General features: G+C 39.3%; 1 protein-coding gene across 1 annotated transcript; it reads left to right on the forward strand.

Moving 5' to 3' along the window:
* The first annotated feature begins 397 nt into the window (after positions 1–397).
* rap1ab (RAP1A, member of RAS oncogene family b) lies at positions 398–15443 on the forward strand. Its single transcript, XM_053653152.1, has 8 exons — positions 398–602; positions 6075–6163; positions 7055–7123; positions 7231–7287; positions 8264–8404; positions 10835–10978; positions 11802–11922; positions 13256–15443. The coding sequence occupies exons 2-7, from the start codon at positions 6107–6109 to the stop codon at positions 11889–11891; spliced, it is 558 nt and encodes a 185-aa protein (XP_053509127.1). The 5' UTR covers positions 398–602; positions 6075–6106; the 3' UTR covers positions 11892–11922; positions 13256–15443.
* Positions 15444–18271: the final 2828 nt, after the last annotated feature.

Here is an 18271-nt window from a genome sequence, read left to right on the forward strand (position 1 = left end):
AAATTGTGATTGTTGGTAAATTATTGATCGCTATGGTTTAAGAGGAATTAAACACTTCAGTATGTGCTGTTAATGGAAAATAATCAGCTTTGGGGTGGTGAGAGTCTGACAGTAACCCCACCTTGTACCATTACATCACCACATCACTGATTATTTTCCTCCAACAGCACCACACTGAAGGGTTTATCTCTCCATCACTGATTATTTTCCTCCAACAGCACCACACCGAAGGGTTTACCCTCATCATTAACAGCTCCTTTACCAATAAAGAATCCCTACAACGCAGTGGCTCATTTCTAGTGCACTGGAAGTAAGAGCACTATGTAGTGAACATGGCTGTATTTGAGACGCTTCTCTCCGACTCCCAGAATTCCGCAGTACCGGAAGTGGTAAGCTTTAATGTCGGCTAAAAGGACCGTTAGAGCCGCTGAATGTGACAGACGGCTTTCGGAGAGCGGAGTTGCTTTGTATATATACTTAATTTAAAACTTTTTTTTATTTTAAATCTATTTTCTATGGAATGAGCCACTTCTTTATAGTAAAGGAGTATTTTTTTATACGGTTTAGTCTGAGACGAGGAGAATTCTGGGCTGGATACCAGGGTAGGTAAAGCTAACTAGCTAACTAACTAACTAACTAACTAACTCACTCACTCACTCACTAAGTAACTCGCTCACATTAGCTAGCGTTTATTCCGAGGATTTAATTGGAAACGAATACTATTTGTCTGTATAATTAGATAGAACAAACAGATTGCAGTTAGCTGTGTTAGTTAGTAGCTCTTAGCTTTTAGTCTTAGCTGTGCTGCTATGCTAGTTAAGTCAGTGAAAGGTTTAATATGTTACACTGGACATACTGGCTCAGAAACATGGTAATTGACTGAGTTATTTGAATAAACCGGAAGTTGATTCTCTGCTGTCGGACACTTCAGTAACTAGCACGAGACGGAGAACATGAGCTTTCTTTCTGTGTGACATGTTTTTTAAGCTCTTCAGTCACCTGTTGATGTTTTAGAAATGATGATTTTCCTTTTGACTTTCACTCTCTCACCCTGTCATGGTTCGACCGGCGGCTCAGCGTCTCGGTTCGACATAGATTGACAGCAGAGTTATTCTTACCACCACAAGTCGATTATCTTCCTGTACCAACAAGCGTTTTATTTCACTTATACCGCCGCACTCTAGCATTCCGATATTGTTTTAAAATGAGTATTCATTAAACAGCGACACATCATACTTTTTATCCGTTTCTTGTTACGTGTTCTGGAACGTTCCCGTTCTCACTTAGGTTACATCCGCTAGAAACACTCGCACCATCACCAGCGTAACATTTCTCTTTCATAAATATTAAATAAACATCTCCAGGATTTTTAAAATTATTATTATTATTATTTTAAATCAGCATTTATAAGCTTTTATCTCTTAGGTGACGATAGTATTGGCACCCTTGACCTGCTACCGTTTAAACGAACCGAACGTCTCTCGCATTGGCGTGCATATTTGAACCCGAAATGAGCTACACATGTGGTTTTTCAGTTTGCGAACAGCATTTACTGATCTCCGTGGGAACGGGTAGTTCTGCACCCGGATTTATTTCCCACTTGTAGATAATACAGATACAATACTATAGTCTCCTCTTCAGATTAATATGAGATTATTAATAACTGAAGAGATATTACTTTTTGAATACTTGACCATGCACACGGCATGAGACCCACGTGTATGTAGCCACGTAGGGTGATGAAATACTCCTTCTGTCACTCCAACTGAAAAAGAAAAAAAAAAAGCAAACGGAAACGCAACCACATTTCTAGATTTGTAGACCTCAGGGTTCTCTGAGGACTCTGACGAATCGCTCATTTGGTTCTTTCTCTAATTGACTCATCAGGACAAAACCAGACTGACTAAGTGGAATTTCTTTTTTTCTTTGAGTGGTTGGGGGGGATCCGAAACCGACGGTTGATTTCACAAACCTTGCTCCGTTGCATGCATGCATTCATTCATTCATTCATTCATTCATTCATTCATTCATTTATTTATTTATTTTCAGTAGATGTTGATCAGACATTTACAATTCACTCATTCATCATCACCCTGTTTAATCTGCGTGCGTTTTCTGTCGTGGGGAAGGAAAAAAAGCATAGACTTGTTATCTTTCTAACGCACGTAGGCAAGATGACAGTAAATAGTTTGCTGACGTTTCATTCAGCGTAGGATGGGAGGTAGTTTTCTTCCTGAGGTTACTAAGTGATCAGCTTTCTGACCTTTTTTTGACCGTGCACTTCTTCAGATCTTTCAACAGTGATGGTGTAGCGAGAATAAACGATACACTTAGAACGTTTGATTTACTTTTGGGAAACGTCCCTGAAAGAACGCCAGGAAGAAACCTCGAGAAGAACCAGACTAACAGTGATCGGTTCTACAGAATGTTTCCGGCGTTTGGTTTTCCAGGAACGTTTTCTTAACAGAAATGGAACATTCCCAGACGGTCAGGTTGGGGTTGAAAATCCAGCTTTTGGTGATCGTTCCTTGTCAGGTGGCCTATAACAATAAGAGAACCCACTGTCTTCTGGGATGAGCACAGGACAGTCTTTATAATTTACAGAAGCAGTTCTATAAATATTTGGACGGTGTTGGCGTTTTTATTTTGTGTTCTCTACCGCAGTATATTGGAGTTGAAATGGCAGACTTGCAGCTTGAATTTGTGGGAATACACTTCCGAATTAGGTGAACGGTGTAGGAATTACAGCACTGCAGTACTTTTTTAAGGGCCTAGAAGTACTGTAATTGGACAGAGTTGGCTGCCCAGCTGTTCCATGGGAAGGCATGTGTTATCCCTTCATTATTCAGATCCAGAGTTGATTTCACTTGTGGCATTTTGCATTTGGAATTTCTTTGCTGTTCACTCTCAATATGAAGTCCAGAGAGCTGTCACTGCCAGTGAGGCAAGCCACCATCGGGCTGAAAAATCCAAACGAACCCATCAGCGAGAGTACAAAAACATTTTAGATCTACCCAAATGAACTATTTGGAATGTTCTTTAGAAGAAAGAACGCACCGGTGAGCTCAAGGAACCACTACTGAGAAGACCACCGATGGCAGAAGAATACTTGCTCCGGTGAAGAAAAACTGGTTCACAACAGTTGGCCAGATCAAGAACACCTTCCTAGAGGTAGGTGTATCTGTGTCCAAGTCAACAATCAAGAGAAGACTTCACCAGAGGAAATGCTAAACCATTGGTAAAGCTGAAAAACAGGAAGGCTCATGCAGAAACCGGGCTCACATGAACGAAAACATTTCTCAAAGTACGCTTGAGGTAATCAAGAGAGATTTTCCATCTGTTAGTATGTTTTTGTTTATGTTTTGCCCCAGCACTATGTATTTGTAGTGGTCTGTGACATCCTACCACAGGTGGATGTTGGGTCATTTTCACCCTCGCTTTTTTCCCAGACTCGGGCTGTGAGATTGGTACGGTTGGTGAGGTGTGAAAACTATCTTCGAACCCAAAAGTGGTCCAGCAATCCAGTCCCTGGTCTTTTTGAAAACAGTGCACTGGGGTTCGCTTCAACTTAATCGTACTGAACCGGTCTCTGAGCTGCATGCCAAGTAACCTGATCAATCCAGTTTGTCATGATACTACCTGCTTCTACTTTTGTGATTCTGGGAAAAGAGTTGTTACGGTTACTGATCTTTTAAAAAAAAAAAAAAAAAAAAAAATTCATGTACGAGGTCGGCTCCACATTCACTGCAGTTTCTGCAGGTATATGATGTTGTGCTGCGCATCCGAGAAGCGCTGATCTTCGGCACTTAAAAACCATAAAACGGGTGAATCCAGCGTCTTCCGTTTTGCAGATGTCTGCGACGTACGGAATTCTGCTGTGCGAAAATGAACCTGAGATGATAAGCCCCGCCCCCAAACAAGCCAAAGATCAAACTGGTGTGTCTGAAGGAAGTGCGAATGCCATTGAACGCCATAGCATAAATTTTTCACATTGCCAGAGCTTTCTCATCAGCAGCCTTTGGTCAGAATGGCGGTGAAGTCACGACCACGGGATCACGTTTACGATGTGCGGTTTGATTTTTAAAAAAAATTTTTTTTGCAAAAATCGTACAGTAAATCCGGCTCAAGACTCATATATAAAACGTATAACCATGAGACCACTTCCAGGTGATCCTCGGGCTGTCTCTCTACAGCCTTTGCGAAACTGACGTTTTCCCCTCATGTGCCGGAGCGTTGTTGAGGTTTGTGGGCCGAGCGCGATCGTCGGTGACGGCTATTGTGTTTGGAAAGTCCTTCAGAATTTGTAGCCAAGCGTCTTGTGTTTTTTTTTTTTTTTGTGGGAGGAAAACAGGCACGGTCGCAGGCTGAAACTCGATTAGTTTAAAACAAAAAGCTGTTGGATTTGGATGTTGGAGCAGGCAGTACTCCAACACACACTCTTTCTGCTGACCTCTGACCTCTGACCTTCTCATTGAGAGATAATAATATATATCTCATTGGGCGAGCAAATATAACAACCGGGCAGCTGATGTTATTGGACTCGCCTTTTTTCCGAACATCTCTGATCAAATAACGAACTCGACTGTGCAAAATCTAGGCAATACAAACGAACGGTTACGAGCGTAGCGTCAGCTCCGTTCTGTGATCTCGCTCTCCCTACAGGGAGTTCTCATCCTCCGTGTTCGCGGAGCCTCAAAACAACCGGCCTCTCCCTGGTCTACAGCCTTACATGGAAAAAGTATTTCTCACCCTTACTCGCTGAACGGGCGTGAGCGAGAGTGTGTGTGGACGTCGGTCTGATTTCTGTCAGCTTCGCGTTAAATAATACATCGCCTTGTACGTACTGGATCAGTTACAGAAACGGGAATCGATTTATGAGATTTCTGACAAAATACCAACGCGCTTCTTATAATATGAATGAACGGGAGCTGGAGGATATCACATGGGTGAAGGAAACACCAGATCAGAACTAATAATACTGTAGTTTTGTATAGTAGAGAAGAGAAAAGTTCAACAGTCATCATCTGACAAAATAGGAAATTAATATATTTTTTTTTCCGATGAAATGTTGACCCACTCAAAACCTTTTTCGTTTCATCACTGAGTCGAATGGAATTAAAGGGTATGCAGAAATAAATTTTGGGTGAGTCTCAAATTGCAGCACCTGGGGAAAATCCTGCTGATTTTTTTTATTTAAAACAAAAAAAAAAATTCTTTATACTTTCCCGTTGCTTTTTTTTTCTTTTCTTTTCTTTTTTCTTTTAAAAGCGTGTAACGATTCATATGAGGCACTAATGGCAATCTATAAAGTCCCCGTGAAATGCGCAGTGTTATTCGACGTGTTGACATAATTTCCACTGAAACAGCAAGTCAGGGCGGGACATACTATGTGGCTCCACCCCCTTTTAAAATCACTGGAATCAAGGAATCATTGTAAAAAAATTATATCCGGCACAAATACCTCCTTCGTTTCCTCCTTAACCAGCTTACAGTTGGAAAACCGAATAAAAACGTTTTATTCGAACACGCGTCTGAACAGCACGCTCGCTAATCTGATGTCTCTCGCTCGAGATAGTCAAATTCGGCAAGGTCGTTTTTATTCCTAACGTCGCAGGCGGGGCACTTCAGATTCCAGAGAGAGAAAATCTGATTAGTTCGGAATGATGTCATCAAAATTGTCGATCGGTATAAACAGGGCTGGGTGATATATCGGTATCGTGATAAACGATTACTGGATACATGTCTCTGAGCTGTTGTTGGTATGGTGATGTATTTTTATTTTAAAAGCGAGTCTTTGCACTCGCTTTTACGTTCCATCCAGAGCTCTGAGGCGTCAGTGTTCCACTCTGCGGGATACGAGCCGTTATGAGCTGTTAATGAGGTGATGTCATAGAGACAGGACCACTCCACACGTCTCTCTCCAAAACCTACAGCTGCTTTGTGTTTGAGAGGTCATGCTCACACTCTTCCCCACCCCTGCGCTCCAGGACAATCCCACTGCGATCTCTCTCACACACACACACACACACACACATTTCCTGATCTCAGTCTTCGCTGTCTCTTGTCTCTTTTAGACTGCTGAGCTGATTGGTGACGTGATCCTGCCATGCGTGAATACAAGCTTGTGGTGTTGGGCTCCGGAGGCGTGGGCAAGTCCGCACTGGTGAGTACGGCGCGGGAAGAATAAAACTCATCACAGTGTGCTGTTCTAGGAAAACAATCAATGACCGGCCGACGTGAAGCACAGTTACTGTTCAGACCATGACGCTGATTGTTTTATCACTGAGGTGACACGGTCGTGAAGCGAATTATTCCTCTTGCACTCGCATCGCAACAGTTTGTCAACGATTACTATGTTTTCCTTTAAGAACGAATTCTCAATTCTGATTGGTTGGAATTCCAATAGTGTCGGCTCTGACAGAAGCTCCAGGTTTATATTATACAAGTCACAGTATATTAATGTGCTCGTTTAAACACGTCATTGTTTCTATAGTAACGACCTACTAACCATGGGATGAATAAACGAATGAAAAACGTCGTCATTTCTATAGTAACAAACTATTTACCATGGGATGAATGAAAAACCTCATAACCGTGTAATATTTGTCTGTTTATTTGGCATTTATGGAAGGAGTCTCCATTGTCCGTGCTTTTGTAACAATAAAGCTGTAAGTCTTCATGCTGGACAGTTTTACGTTTAACGTTGAGAGAAAAGAGGGTTTCAGCTGCTATAACATAAGCGATGGCAGGAATGTCTTTTAGACGTACAGCAAGTTCTTTAATGGATATAAAATGGTAATCGTGGGCAAGTTGCAGCAGTATAAAAGGAATAAAACACTTCGAGACATGCTGCTGTTGGAAGATCAGAAAGGTAACGTTAAGTTTGCTTCATCACACCACCCCGGTGTTGATTATTTTCCCACATCATCACAACCACTTTATTCCATCAAGATGACCTTTCCCATCCTGGGATTGAGAACTGAAAGATCATTTGTGTTTGTGTGGTGATTTATGTTCTTGTTAATTATTATTTATTTTTATGATTTTGTCACAGACAGTACAGTTTGTCCAGGGCATCTTCGTGGAGAAGTATGATCCCACAATAGAAGACTCCTACAGAAAGGTAGTTTGTGCTTCTCTGGTCTAGTTAGGCCTGATTTTATATCCCAGCTTTTTTTTTTCTTTCCCCTTCTCTTTTTCCTCTAACGTTCTCCTCTCTTCTCTGTTCAGCAAGTGGAAGTGGACGGGCAGCAGTGTATGCTCGAGATTCTGGACACAGCCGGCACAGTAAGTGGTCCTGAGATCCATTCTGGCTTCTTGACTTGCCGAATACGCATTACAGCAGCGGTTTAGTGTGTAACGGATGTGGTCGGCTCAGAGTAATGACTCTAAACCACATGGAGCTGAAGTTAACTGAGGTGAGTTAGTGCAGGAAATGAGCTAAATGTGTGAATATCCCAAATAGCAGCTCTCTTAACCGTACACTCGTCTAATTGGAGGTGAACTGATCATTTTTCAGCCACGGTATAGTTTGTTTATGGTAACAGAGCTACATTTCAGCATTTTTGTTTGGTATATAAACTTTTTTTTGTTTATATGTAATAATATTTATCATGACAATATTATATCATCAGATTGCCCAGCCCTTTTCATGGAGGCTTAATGCGCAGGGGCAAGTTTGGTTCGGGGGTTTCCTCCTCCAGTCCTCCTCCTTCCGGTTTCCTCCTCCAGTCCAAAGACGTGTTGTTCACTGACTGGCATTTCCAAAATGTGTGATCGTACCTTGTGATGGGTTGGCACCCCGTCACGGGTGTCCCCCGCCTTACTGGGATAGGCTCCAGGCTGTGGCGGACTGGCGGAATACTGTGTCGGGATTCGCGCTTGTGATCCCTCTCAGGAACACAGTTAAATGTTTAACACCCCCTGATCTAGTTTCAGTTGCCTAAAGCGAGTCTTTTGAAACGTTTGTTTGCTATACATGTTCTACAACGGCATTATTTTATGCGCTATGTAGCGAGCGAACAGGAAGCCATTTTGGATTCAGCCTTCTGAATAAATAAAGGCTTAAGAGTTAAGCCAGATATCAGTGAAAAGTAAACATTACTTTGGATAAATAAATAAATAAAATAAAAATCTGAAAGCTTTTGACGAGTATAATGTTTCCCTTTATTTGTTTCGTGACAGTCTAACGGAATTATAGTCTGACGTAATATTTGAATATTCGTAAATGCGCCCATCACTGCTTTCTCTTTTCCCGTAACAGGAGCAGTTCACGGCGATGAGAGACCTGTACATGAAGAATGGCCAGGGCTTCGCTCTCGTCTACTCCATCACAGCACAGTCCACGTTTAACGACCTGCAGGATCTACGAGAACAGATCCTACGAGTAAAGGATACGGAAGATGTAAGCGAGCTCGTCAGGGAGCGTTTTCGCAGTACATAATACTCGATACGTACCGGGATTATGTCAACAGATCTATAGTATCTGCCTAAAAGTCCTTTTAATCAGACCCCTGAATGTGTAATAATTGCTACGTGGCACGTATAGCAAGCGAGCAAGTGAACCGAACCCCGTCGCCTTCACTCCTCCTCAAGCCGTGTCGGCTAAAGGATGCCCTTTTTTGGACATGTGTGACGGGAATGTAGCGTGAGCAGAGGATGAAGCCCCGGAGCAGTTAGCCATGCTGCAGTTTGTTATGATTGGCCTTCCTCGCTTCTCGTGCTAGTCGTCATGTACTGTCGCATGGCCTGCATCTGGGAGTGTGTATATTTTGTGGAAATTGTTTCAAATTGGCTATTTTTCTGTGTGTAGTTAAAACCTCTTCACGGCAAGAATATGACTTTAAGGTGGGAGTGTGTGAATTCAGCCACCATGTCATCAGGGCTAACAAAAATGTAATTTTTGTTGTTCACCTTAAGTGAATTCATCGAATTAAGGAAATTAAAAATGTTAAAATGTCAATAAATAAAGGTTATAATGGCTAAGATGGGAAAACGGACTCGATAAACAAGCACAGACTCGCTCATTAGCATATCGGCCAATTAGCAGTGAAGAAATCTCCCCGTCCAATCAGTTTCAAGTTCAATTTAATGAAAAGTAATTGAGTTTGAGTTGAATTTAATTGACCCCCTTCTTTTAACTAATTAAAACAAAAATTAATTCAAAATGTTCTTGCGCAGAGCTGGAAAATCTGGAAAAAAAAAAACAAATATGAAAGTTTGTGCCGGGTATAATATTTGCCGTTTGTTTGTTTTTGTTTGTTTATTTATTTATTTATTTATTGTTTTTCCTATCTGAGCGAATGGTATAGTATCACTGCTGATATTTGTTCTGTTACAGTATAGGATTGTAGCCTCGTTGAATATTCATAAACACTTGTGTACATTCCGAATATATATTAAAGCAAAAATGTATTCAAAACTTTCTTTCACAGATACGTAAAAGCATGAAAATCCATGCACGTTTCATGCGTCATGTACGTTCTTGTTAAGCTCGTTAAAGATCTTTTTAAAAATATTGAGACAGTTGAGGATCGAAGGTCTGAAAAGCTTTTTAAGAAGAAGGAGAATAGGAGAAAAATAAATAGAAATGGTTTGGAATATTTATGAGCAAAGAGCGAGAAGCCTGAAAGTACAACTGTGGATGGAAACCCGGTTCGAGTCAGGACATTCCTGTGCAGCTCAGGATTTTACACTCGCTGATGTGGCTCCGTTTGCTTCCCCGGGGAACTGCGCTGTGCTTCCTGACTGTTTGGATTTGAAATACTCTTGCATGCAGCCAGTCCAAATATGGTGAGGACCCTTTTAGTGAGGAGAAGAGAGGCAGTCTGTTCACTCAGGGTCTGCTGAGAGGACAGAACGAAACAGTTTGAGTCCGTAGAGCTGCAATAGCGCCTTCATGTGGCATTTTTGTCAAATAAATGCCTCGCGCTTAGAAAAGCGAGTATCCCTAGTACACCACGCAGTCCTCCAATGATTGTTTCCATTATGTGTGTCCTGAATTCTCACACATGAAGCCTCTATGCAAATACGGGAAGTAGATTTTATCCTGCATAGGCGGGGCTGGAAATGTTTCCTTACACTTTCCACCCTCTAGCATTTGCTCACAGGTGTTTCAAACAGCTTTATCTTCACAACCAGGGGCTTGATGGTTAAGACTCTGGGTTACTGATTGGAAGGTCGGGGGTTCAAGCCCCAGCACTGCCAAGCTGCCACTGTTGGGCCCTTGAGCAAGGTCCTTAACCCTCTCTGCTCCAGGAGTGCTGTATCATGGCTGACCCTGCGCTCTGACCCCGACTTCCTGACATGCTGGGGTATTCGAAGAAAAGAAATTCACTGTGCTGTACTGTATATGTGACCAATAAAGTTTCATTATCATTATCAACCCAAACTCGCCATATTTATTTACAATATTTATCAGTCCTCTTGAATTCAGACTAAAGACTGGCGTTTGCGTCAAATTTATTATAAAACGCATTTATTGAGCCTCATGTAACGAGTTCAGTTAGTGATGTCGCTGATTAATCTCCACGGCTTCAGTGTACAGTCACGTCTGAGATTAGATGGTGATGTAGCAACTGGAAATCTTGTGTGCTGAGAGAGATAATAGAACACAGCTTATGTTACTGATAAACAAAATAGCTTTTATTGTTCTAGATTTGACTAAATAGTAAACTAGGCTGAGACATGGTGGAGCATACAAATGGCAGAATTGTGTATGAGTGTGTGTGTGTGCGTTTGTGTATACGTACTGCAGACTCCTTTTAATTGAATGAAAATATCTATGGACATTCCCTGGAGATCGAAAGACCATAATAATCCTTCTCTGTTTTAGGTGCCGATGATTCTGGTTGGTAATAAGTGCGATCTGGAGGACGAGCGAGTGGTGGGAAAGGAGCAGGGACAGAATCTGGCTCGTCAGTGGAACCACTGTGCCTTTTTAGAGTCCTCGGCAAAATCGAAGATCAACGTCCTCGACGTAAGCACGGGTGTTCGTAGGCTGACGTGATGACTTGATTAAATAAGCCCTTCATGGCATCAGACATAAACCTACCATGTGGTGTTTTTTCGATGCTTATAACTATTGACCAGAATTCATTCTGGGTTTTTTAAAAAAAATTTTCCTAGTGGAATTTATACCAGAATATTAAAATCCAAAAGTTTGAGGTTGCACAACTAGACAGGACGTGACCGTCCGACCGGAAGATATCAATTTCACTCGCGGATATGTATAGGGTGTGTGTTAACAGTTTTGTGTTTTAAACCACACGTTTACTTTGTAGTCACTCCATATTTTAGTAATGTTTGAGTAATAAGTACATTAGAACTTCATGCAGTCGGTTGTCTTGAGTAGCTGATGTTGGCAATACAGCAGGTCTTATTTGAGCGCTTGTACAGCACTTTGGTCAGCATTTGTTGTTTTTAAATGTGCCTTACTAATAAATTTGACTTGATTTAATTGTGTATAAGAATTCTTCAGAACTAGCTACATGTAATTTATACATGTATCATGTAAAATATATACAGTAAGTGGTTTGTCATCTCATCTGATAACTAAAAAAATGCTTTTAATAAATTTCGTGTTGTTCGTCTGGAGCCGGAGAACAAAATGGAAATTTTTTTGGTAATGTCATCTTGAGTTCGATTGACAGTTGGTGCATATTCAAATAAAGCTCGGTTTAGGGCTTATGTAGGTTTAAAGGATTCCTATGAACGCTGCCCTTTAGCAAAGTGTTCCCCAACATCTAATCTGTTTAATCCGCTTAACACGTTTGTAACCGTGTTGTTTCCTCTCCTCGTAGATCTTCTATGACCTGGTCAGACAGATAAATAGAAAGACGCCAGTGGAGAAGAAGAAAGCGAAGAAGAAATCCAACTGCGTGCTCCTGTAGTGTCGTCCTCCCGACGGCACCTCGGAGCCAAGTACGTTCATCTCAGCTCCCCTTAACCTCATACTGCACCTTTTTTTTTTTTTTTTTTTTTTTTTTTTTTTTTTTTTAAATAATGTTTTAATGAATTTATTTTTGGTTTCTGCGAAAAGAATGCGCATAATCGGATAAAGATCATTCTTGGGCTTGAAACGTCTCTGGCACAGTAATCAGCATAGCCATATAATGGACTTCAACATACAATTGAGCACAAAGGACAAAATGAAGAGACAAATCCAACAAGGCATTTAGTTTAGTGTTACATTTCACCGAGTACATGATTAAAATGGTCATTTTGCGATACGATTAGATTACAGAAGACTTGAACCTCAAGGTGTGGTTTAAAAAAAAAAAAAATAAATTATTGCTTGGATATCAAATCAAAATAATGACTTACTAAGTTAAAACAACAAAATCAATATAAGTCAAAGATACTAGGTCAAAATAATGACCTGTACTGTCAAAACAATTACATCTAGGTCAAAATAATGATTAGTATCGCTATTTTGACCTAGTATTTTGTTGGTTTAACTTAGTAAGCAATTATTTTGACCTTACTAAGTTAAAACAATGAAATACTAGGTCAAAAGATTGAGATACTAAGTCAAAATTACGAGATAGCAAGTCAGAATAACGATTTGTTAGGTCAAAAGAATGAGAGATTTGGTCAAAATAACAACTTACTAAGTTAAAACAACAAAATACTAAGTCAAAATAATGAGATACTCGGTCAAAAATAATGTCTTACTAGGTAAAAAAAATAATGAGATACTAGGTCAGAACAACAGTTTATTAAGTCAAAATAACGAGATCAACAAAATAAGGAGCTATTAAGTCAGAATAATGATTGCAATTGGAGAAAAGAAATTAGACTGTGTAGTTCAGGACTTCTGCATAAGATAAATCCATATATTTGTTTGTTGTAGATTGGTGGGGGGGGGGGGGGCCTCATCTATAAGTGGCTACAAACTTTTGCACTGCACTGTAATGGATATTTTCCTGTAATGTCCAGAAGATGGCAGCACGTTCACAGTGTAATGCAGAATAACTACCTCACGCTTTCAAACAGTCTACCAGATTGCTGCTTATTAATAAAATAAAAAGTATGTCAGCCATTCAGCATATGACATTACTGCTGTATTCTGTGAAAAATAAATTGAAACGCAGACCCTATACTAAAAAAAATGGAACCAAGTCTAATTAAAAAAAATTGCATAAAGTATTTTCCTGTGTTATATCTTGTCAGAGCTTTATAACACTGGAGACTCCTTACAAATATGCCAAAGAAACACCTATTACACATGTTTCTGTACTTTCTCCACCTGCAGGACGCTGTAATGAAGAAGCGTTGCCCCGTTTGGAAGGGTTTTGCCATCCTCAGCGAGTGAATCTACGGAACAGAGATGAGCTTGAAGGATACACAAAGAAAAAGAAAAACAAACACGTGGAGTCGTTGGTTGTTTTTTTTTTTGTTTTGTTTGTTTGTTTGTTTGTTTTTTTGTTTTTTTTGGATTCCCAAACGTCTGAGGAGAAACGTTCGTTTATCACAACCTGAGTATGACTCATTTTTCAGTATTCCTCAGGAACACTGAGCATGATATCTTCTGTAAAAAATCCAACAATAAACACACAGCATCTTTCATTTCATTTCCAAACCAAACCAGCTTCAACCAGAGATCCAGAGAGCTGATTAAATCACCCACAAACGACTCGGTATTAAAGTAAGGACTTTATATATAGAGGAAAAGGCTTAATCCTACAACGGCATCAAGAAAAGAGAGAATTTTCAGGGGCTTCGGAAGGAAATGCGTAACTGTGACCCATAATTTGGTCTCCTTACATTTCAGTACCTGAAGATTTAATTCCTTTTTTTTTTTTTTTTTTTAAATTTTAAACTCAAAACTGTCTTTATGAAGAGTTCTCTTTTCCAGTCACATTTCAGGAACTAATTATCCATCTTTTCTTCTTCTTCTTCTTCTTCTTCTTCTGCTACTTCTTTTTCTTCTTCTTCTTCTTCTGCTACTTCTTTTTCTTCTTCTTCTTCTTCTTCTTCTTCTTCTTCTTCTTCTTCTTGTTGTTGTTTTAATCTCAGCATCAGCATGACCACATGATGTAGATGTTGTAAATGAAATGAAGTTCAAGTGTTGACTTTTTTTTTTTTCTTTTCTTTTTTTTTTCTTAAGTATTTAATTCTCAAAGCCATTCGTGTAAAAGTTTATAGACGAAGGTTCGTAAGCTGTATGTAATTATACACCATCTCCCTTTGCATCAAATAAGGACCTGACCCCTGACCTGTGACTGTTTTTGTACTTTAGTCGCTCGGCTTTCGTAGCTTCTTCCATAAACGTAATCTGATATTCTATTTTTTTGGACGTGTAAGACTTTGCGCCTTTTTATAGACAGGGGAGAAAATGGGTAAAACGCCAGACTGATTTGTAGGTCTTCTGAGTTTTGAATATATTGTGCTATATCTCCTTTTAGTCCTTCTCATGCATTTCTGTCAGAAGTCTTTCTGGCTTATATGGTTGATAAAAATCAGATAATTTAGCTTTTTTTTTGTATAAAGTTAAATCTCTTTTTTTTTTTCTGTTTTTTGAAGATTTGACTTGTGTGAAAACTGAGTTTGTCACCATCACGTGTCATTATTTAGATCTAAAATTTTTTAATGATTTTTAAATTTAGGTTATAATTCTGGGTGGTATGTCATGAATAAAACACTTGATGAGATGGGAAAGTAATCAATAACGAGGTGGAGTTGATTATTTTCTAATAAAAGCAGGTCCGGATGAAAGAACTCCAGGAGAAAGTCCGTGCCTGTGGTTTAGCTATCACCGAGGAACGTATGAAAAGATCAATATTGCGTTCATAATGCATTATAAAAACATTTTTAACATGTTCGATAGCATACAACCTTAAAACCTTATCCTGCTTTGTATACGCTTGTAATTATATTCATTAGTAGGTATGCATAATACTTTATAAAGCATGTGTATATACGACTTCATAATGTCAAGTTACATAATGCATTATAAATTCTATTCATAAGAACAGTACGAATGTACATGAAGAAAGAACAATGCACAATGTTATGCTATAATGGTACTACAATGCAGGTTCTGGTGAAGTATCTTTACTGAAGGTTATGATGCATACCCTGTGTTATAGCCAGGGTGTGTGCATTTTTCTTATGAACAGATGAAATGCGTTCATTGTAAATCATACACTGAAGCTTTATAAGTGTTTGCTTGTAACCGTATCTACTTATGAGCATTTATACAAACTCATTCCAGGCAGTATAATGTATTACGCATGCTTTATAATACATTATGAATACAGCATACATATGAAGTGTTACTGATTTATTTTATTTTTTTTATATGGCCGTAACTTCCAGAACATCTCTATAGAAAGTTTTGCTTATGAACAGATATAATGTGTAATTTGACATATGGTTAAGTCATACTGTTAAGCTTTATAAATTGTATGCATGCAATCATAACTACTTCTGAGCATTTAGACAGACTTATTCCGGGCATTATGAGGTATTCTTATGAACATCTTATAACATATGCTCTCTCTCTCTCTCTCTCTCTCTCTCTCTCTCTCTCTCTCTCTATATATATATATATATATATATATATATATATATATATATATATATATACACACACACACAGTATTTAATGCTCTATGAATATACACACTAGGCCTTATCTTCCAAGGAGAACATGGAACCTTATGTTTTTCTTATGAACAGATATATAATGCTTTATGTAGCCTGACATTATAAAGTCATAGTTATGGTAAAGCTTTATAAAGTGTTTTGCATGTAACCAGAAGTACTTATAAGTATTTATCCACACTTATTCCAGGTATTATATGGTATTATTAGATTATGTATGCTTTATAATACATTATGAATACAGGCTTCATAGGAATGCACACAGCTTTAACAGCACTATTTGCTTCCACCTCTAAGATGCATCATGAGGAGGTAGATTAGCCAGTGATCAATCTAGACAAGACTGGTGCATTGAGTAGGCATGCTTATAACAGATGGTTATAACAAATGGTTAAAAAATTCAATTTCAGCCAGAGTGTTACTTTAATAAGTAAATGAATGAGTTTCGAAGCAGGGCGCAGATCGATGTAATTCCTCCGATCTCGGAAGTTTATCCTCATCAGCTGACAGCTTGGTGTCAGTGGGGTGGGATTAACACCGTGCTCAGAGGGTCAGCTCTCACTGGAACGAGCCAGACTGCAGCCATGTCCCTAAATGACCCCACACGCTGGCACTCTTACTGCTACTACAGTCCAACGAGGAAGCGTGCTGATGTCACGTACAGTACATGTAGGTCATGTGGCAGGTTAGGTCAGGCGAAGGGAGTCTTATACTGTTCATAATGACAGTGCAGACACAATTTAATTCAACGTTATAGAGTCAGAGTGTCAATGTATTGGAAATGAGTTAACACTGTGCATGAAGCTACATAGCATCTACATATGACCTTCATGACATCTTGATATAAACCTACAAAAACATTTATAAAGTCTTATGTCAATCTTATGTCAACCAAGGTCTTATGTGTTGTAGGTGCTGTGTAGTCTTATGCCCATTGCCCTTAAATATTTATTTAATTAATTTGTTATTTAAGTTATTCGGTTTTAAGGCCAATATGCTCAAAGCTACATAACACTGACATATGACCTTCAGGACATCTGATATAAACCTACATTAACATTCATGAAGTCTTATGCCAAGAGACATAATTTGTCATTTGTCTGCTTTTGTCAATTATGTCAATCATATATCAAACAAAATTTATATCATGAAAGTGTTATGCAGGTGTATACTGCTCTTATGAAACCTCTTTTCAATACACTGTTTTGACGTTATTCTATCCTCAGGACAGTGTTATTCTATCCTCAGAAAGCTACATAGACATTCATAAGGCTTTTACCAAGTGGCATCAGTTGTCATTTACATTTACATTTATTCATTTAGCAGACACTTTTATCCAAAGCAACTTACAAATGAGAAAAAACAAGCAGAGCGATATATCAAGCAGAGAACAAAAGTAGTGCTACCATACAAGATCCATTAATTGAGTTCCAGAAGAAGCAAAGTGCGCAGAGTAGAGGTGTAAGTGCCAAAGTAATTTTTTATTTTTTATTATTTTTATTTTTTTATGGGTTGGTTAGGTGTTCACGGAAGAGGTGGGTATTTAGCTGTTTTTTGAAGATGGTGAGAGATTCTGCGGTCCAGATTGAGGTTGGAAGTTCATTCCACCACTGAGGAACAGTTAGTTTGAATGTTCTTGAAAGGGACCTTGAGCCATGCTGAGTAGGTACTACTAAGCGTCGGTCGTTGATTGATCGCAGATTGCGTGAGGGAACGTAAGCCTTCAGGAGAAAGTTGAGGTAGGAGGGTGCTGTTCCAGACAAGGTCTTGTAGGTGAGCATCAAGGCCTTGGATTTGATACGGGCGGCTACAGGAAGCCAGTGGAGGGATATGAACAAGGGTGTGACATGGGTTCTCTTGGGCTGGTTGAAGACGAGGCGTGCTGTCATAATGGCAGTCAGTTTTAATCTCAAGCTGAAGTGTCATAACAATCTTATGTCAAACCATAATCTATGTCACTTGACTTGGGTGTTATGACAACTTCACATCAAAGCGGACAATCTGACGCCTTTATAAATTCTTATATAGTTTTGTCGAATGTAGTAAAGGGCTCATATGCAGTACAAATCATGCGGCGTTATGAATACTGCTCTCAAGTAAATTGCTGAAAATAAGCCGAAAGTGTGGAAGTTGTTTTACTTTAAATGATGTTGAATAGAATTTTTAAAGAGCTTTTTCAAATGTCTGCTCAAAGCTGTGTCTCGTGTGTTTGGGTGAGTGCTGAGGGAAGAACGACGGTCTAACCAACCTGCTGATGAGAAGAGACAGGTATGAGACGGGAAGGAGGGATATCCCACAAGGCTTTGCTGACATCGTGTCATCTCCATTCAGACTTCTCATCTCTGAAGTTGCAGTGAGTTTGACTGGTTTGATCAGCTTCCCTCATTAGAAACTTCCTTTAGTATGGAAGTGCAGTTTTAGGATGGTGCACTTTGATCATGGAATAACTGGTACCATTTAGGTGATGGTTTTTGCATTGTCAGTTATATTTGACAAGGAAAAGAAGGTCATATAAAATCTGTAAAGTTATTATCAATTTGAAGTGTTGTTGGGAGCGATTATTCCGTCAGATAAAACAGGTTTGAATACCATCACACAGATCTCAGTGCACTTGAAGCACATATATAATATACAGACTGTACATGGTATTATCATTTTTATA

Source organism: Ictalurus furcatus, chromosome 21, assembly GCF_023375685.1.
Source record: "Ictalurus furcatus strain D&B chromosome 21, Billie_1.0, whole genome shotgun sequence".
Lineage (NCBI taxonomy): Eukaryota > Metazoa > Chordata > Actinopteri > Siluriformes > Ictaluridae > Ictalurus > Ictalurus furcatus.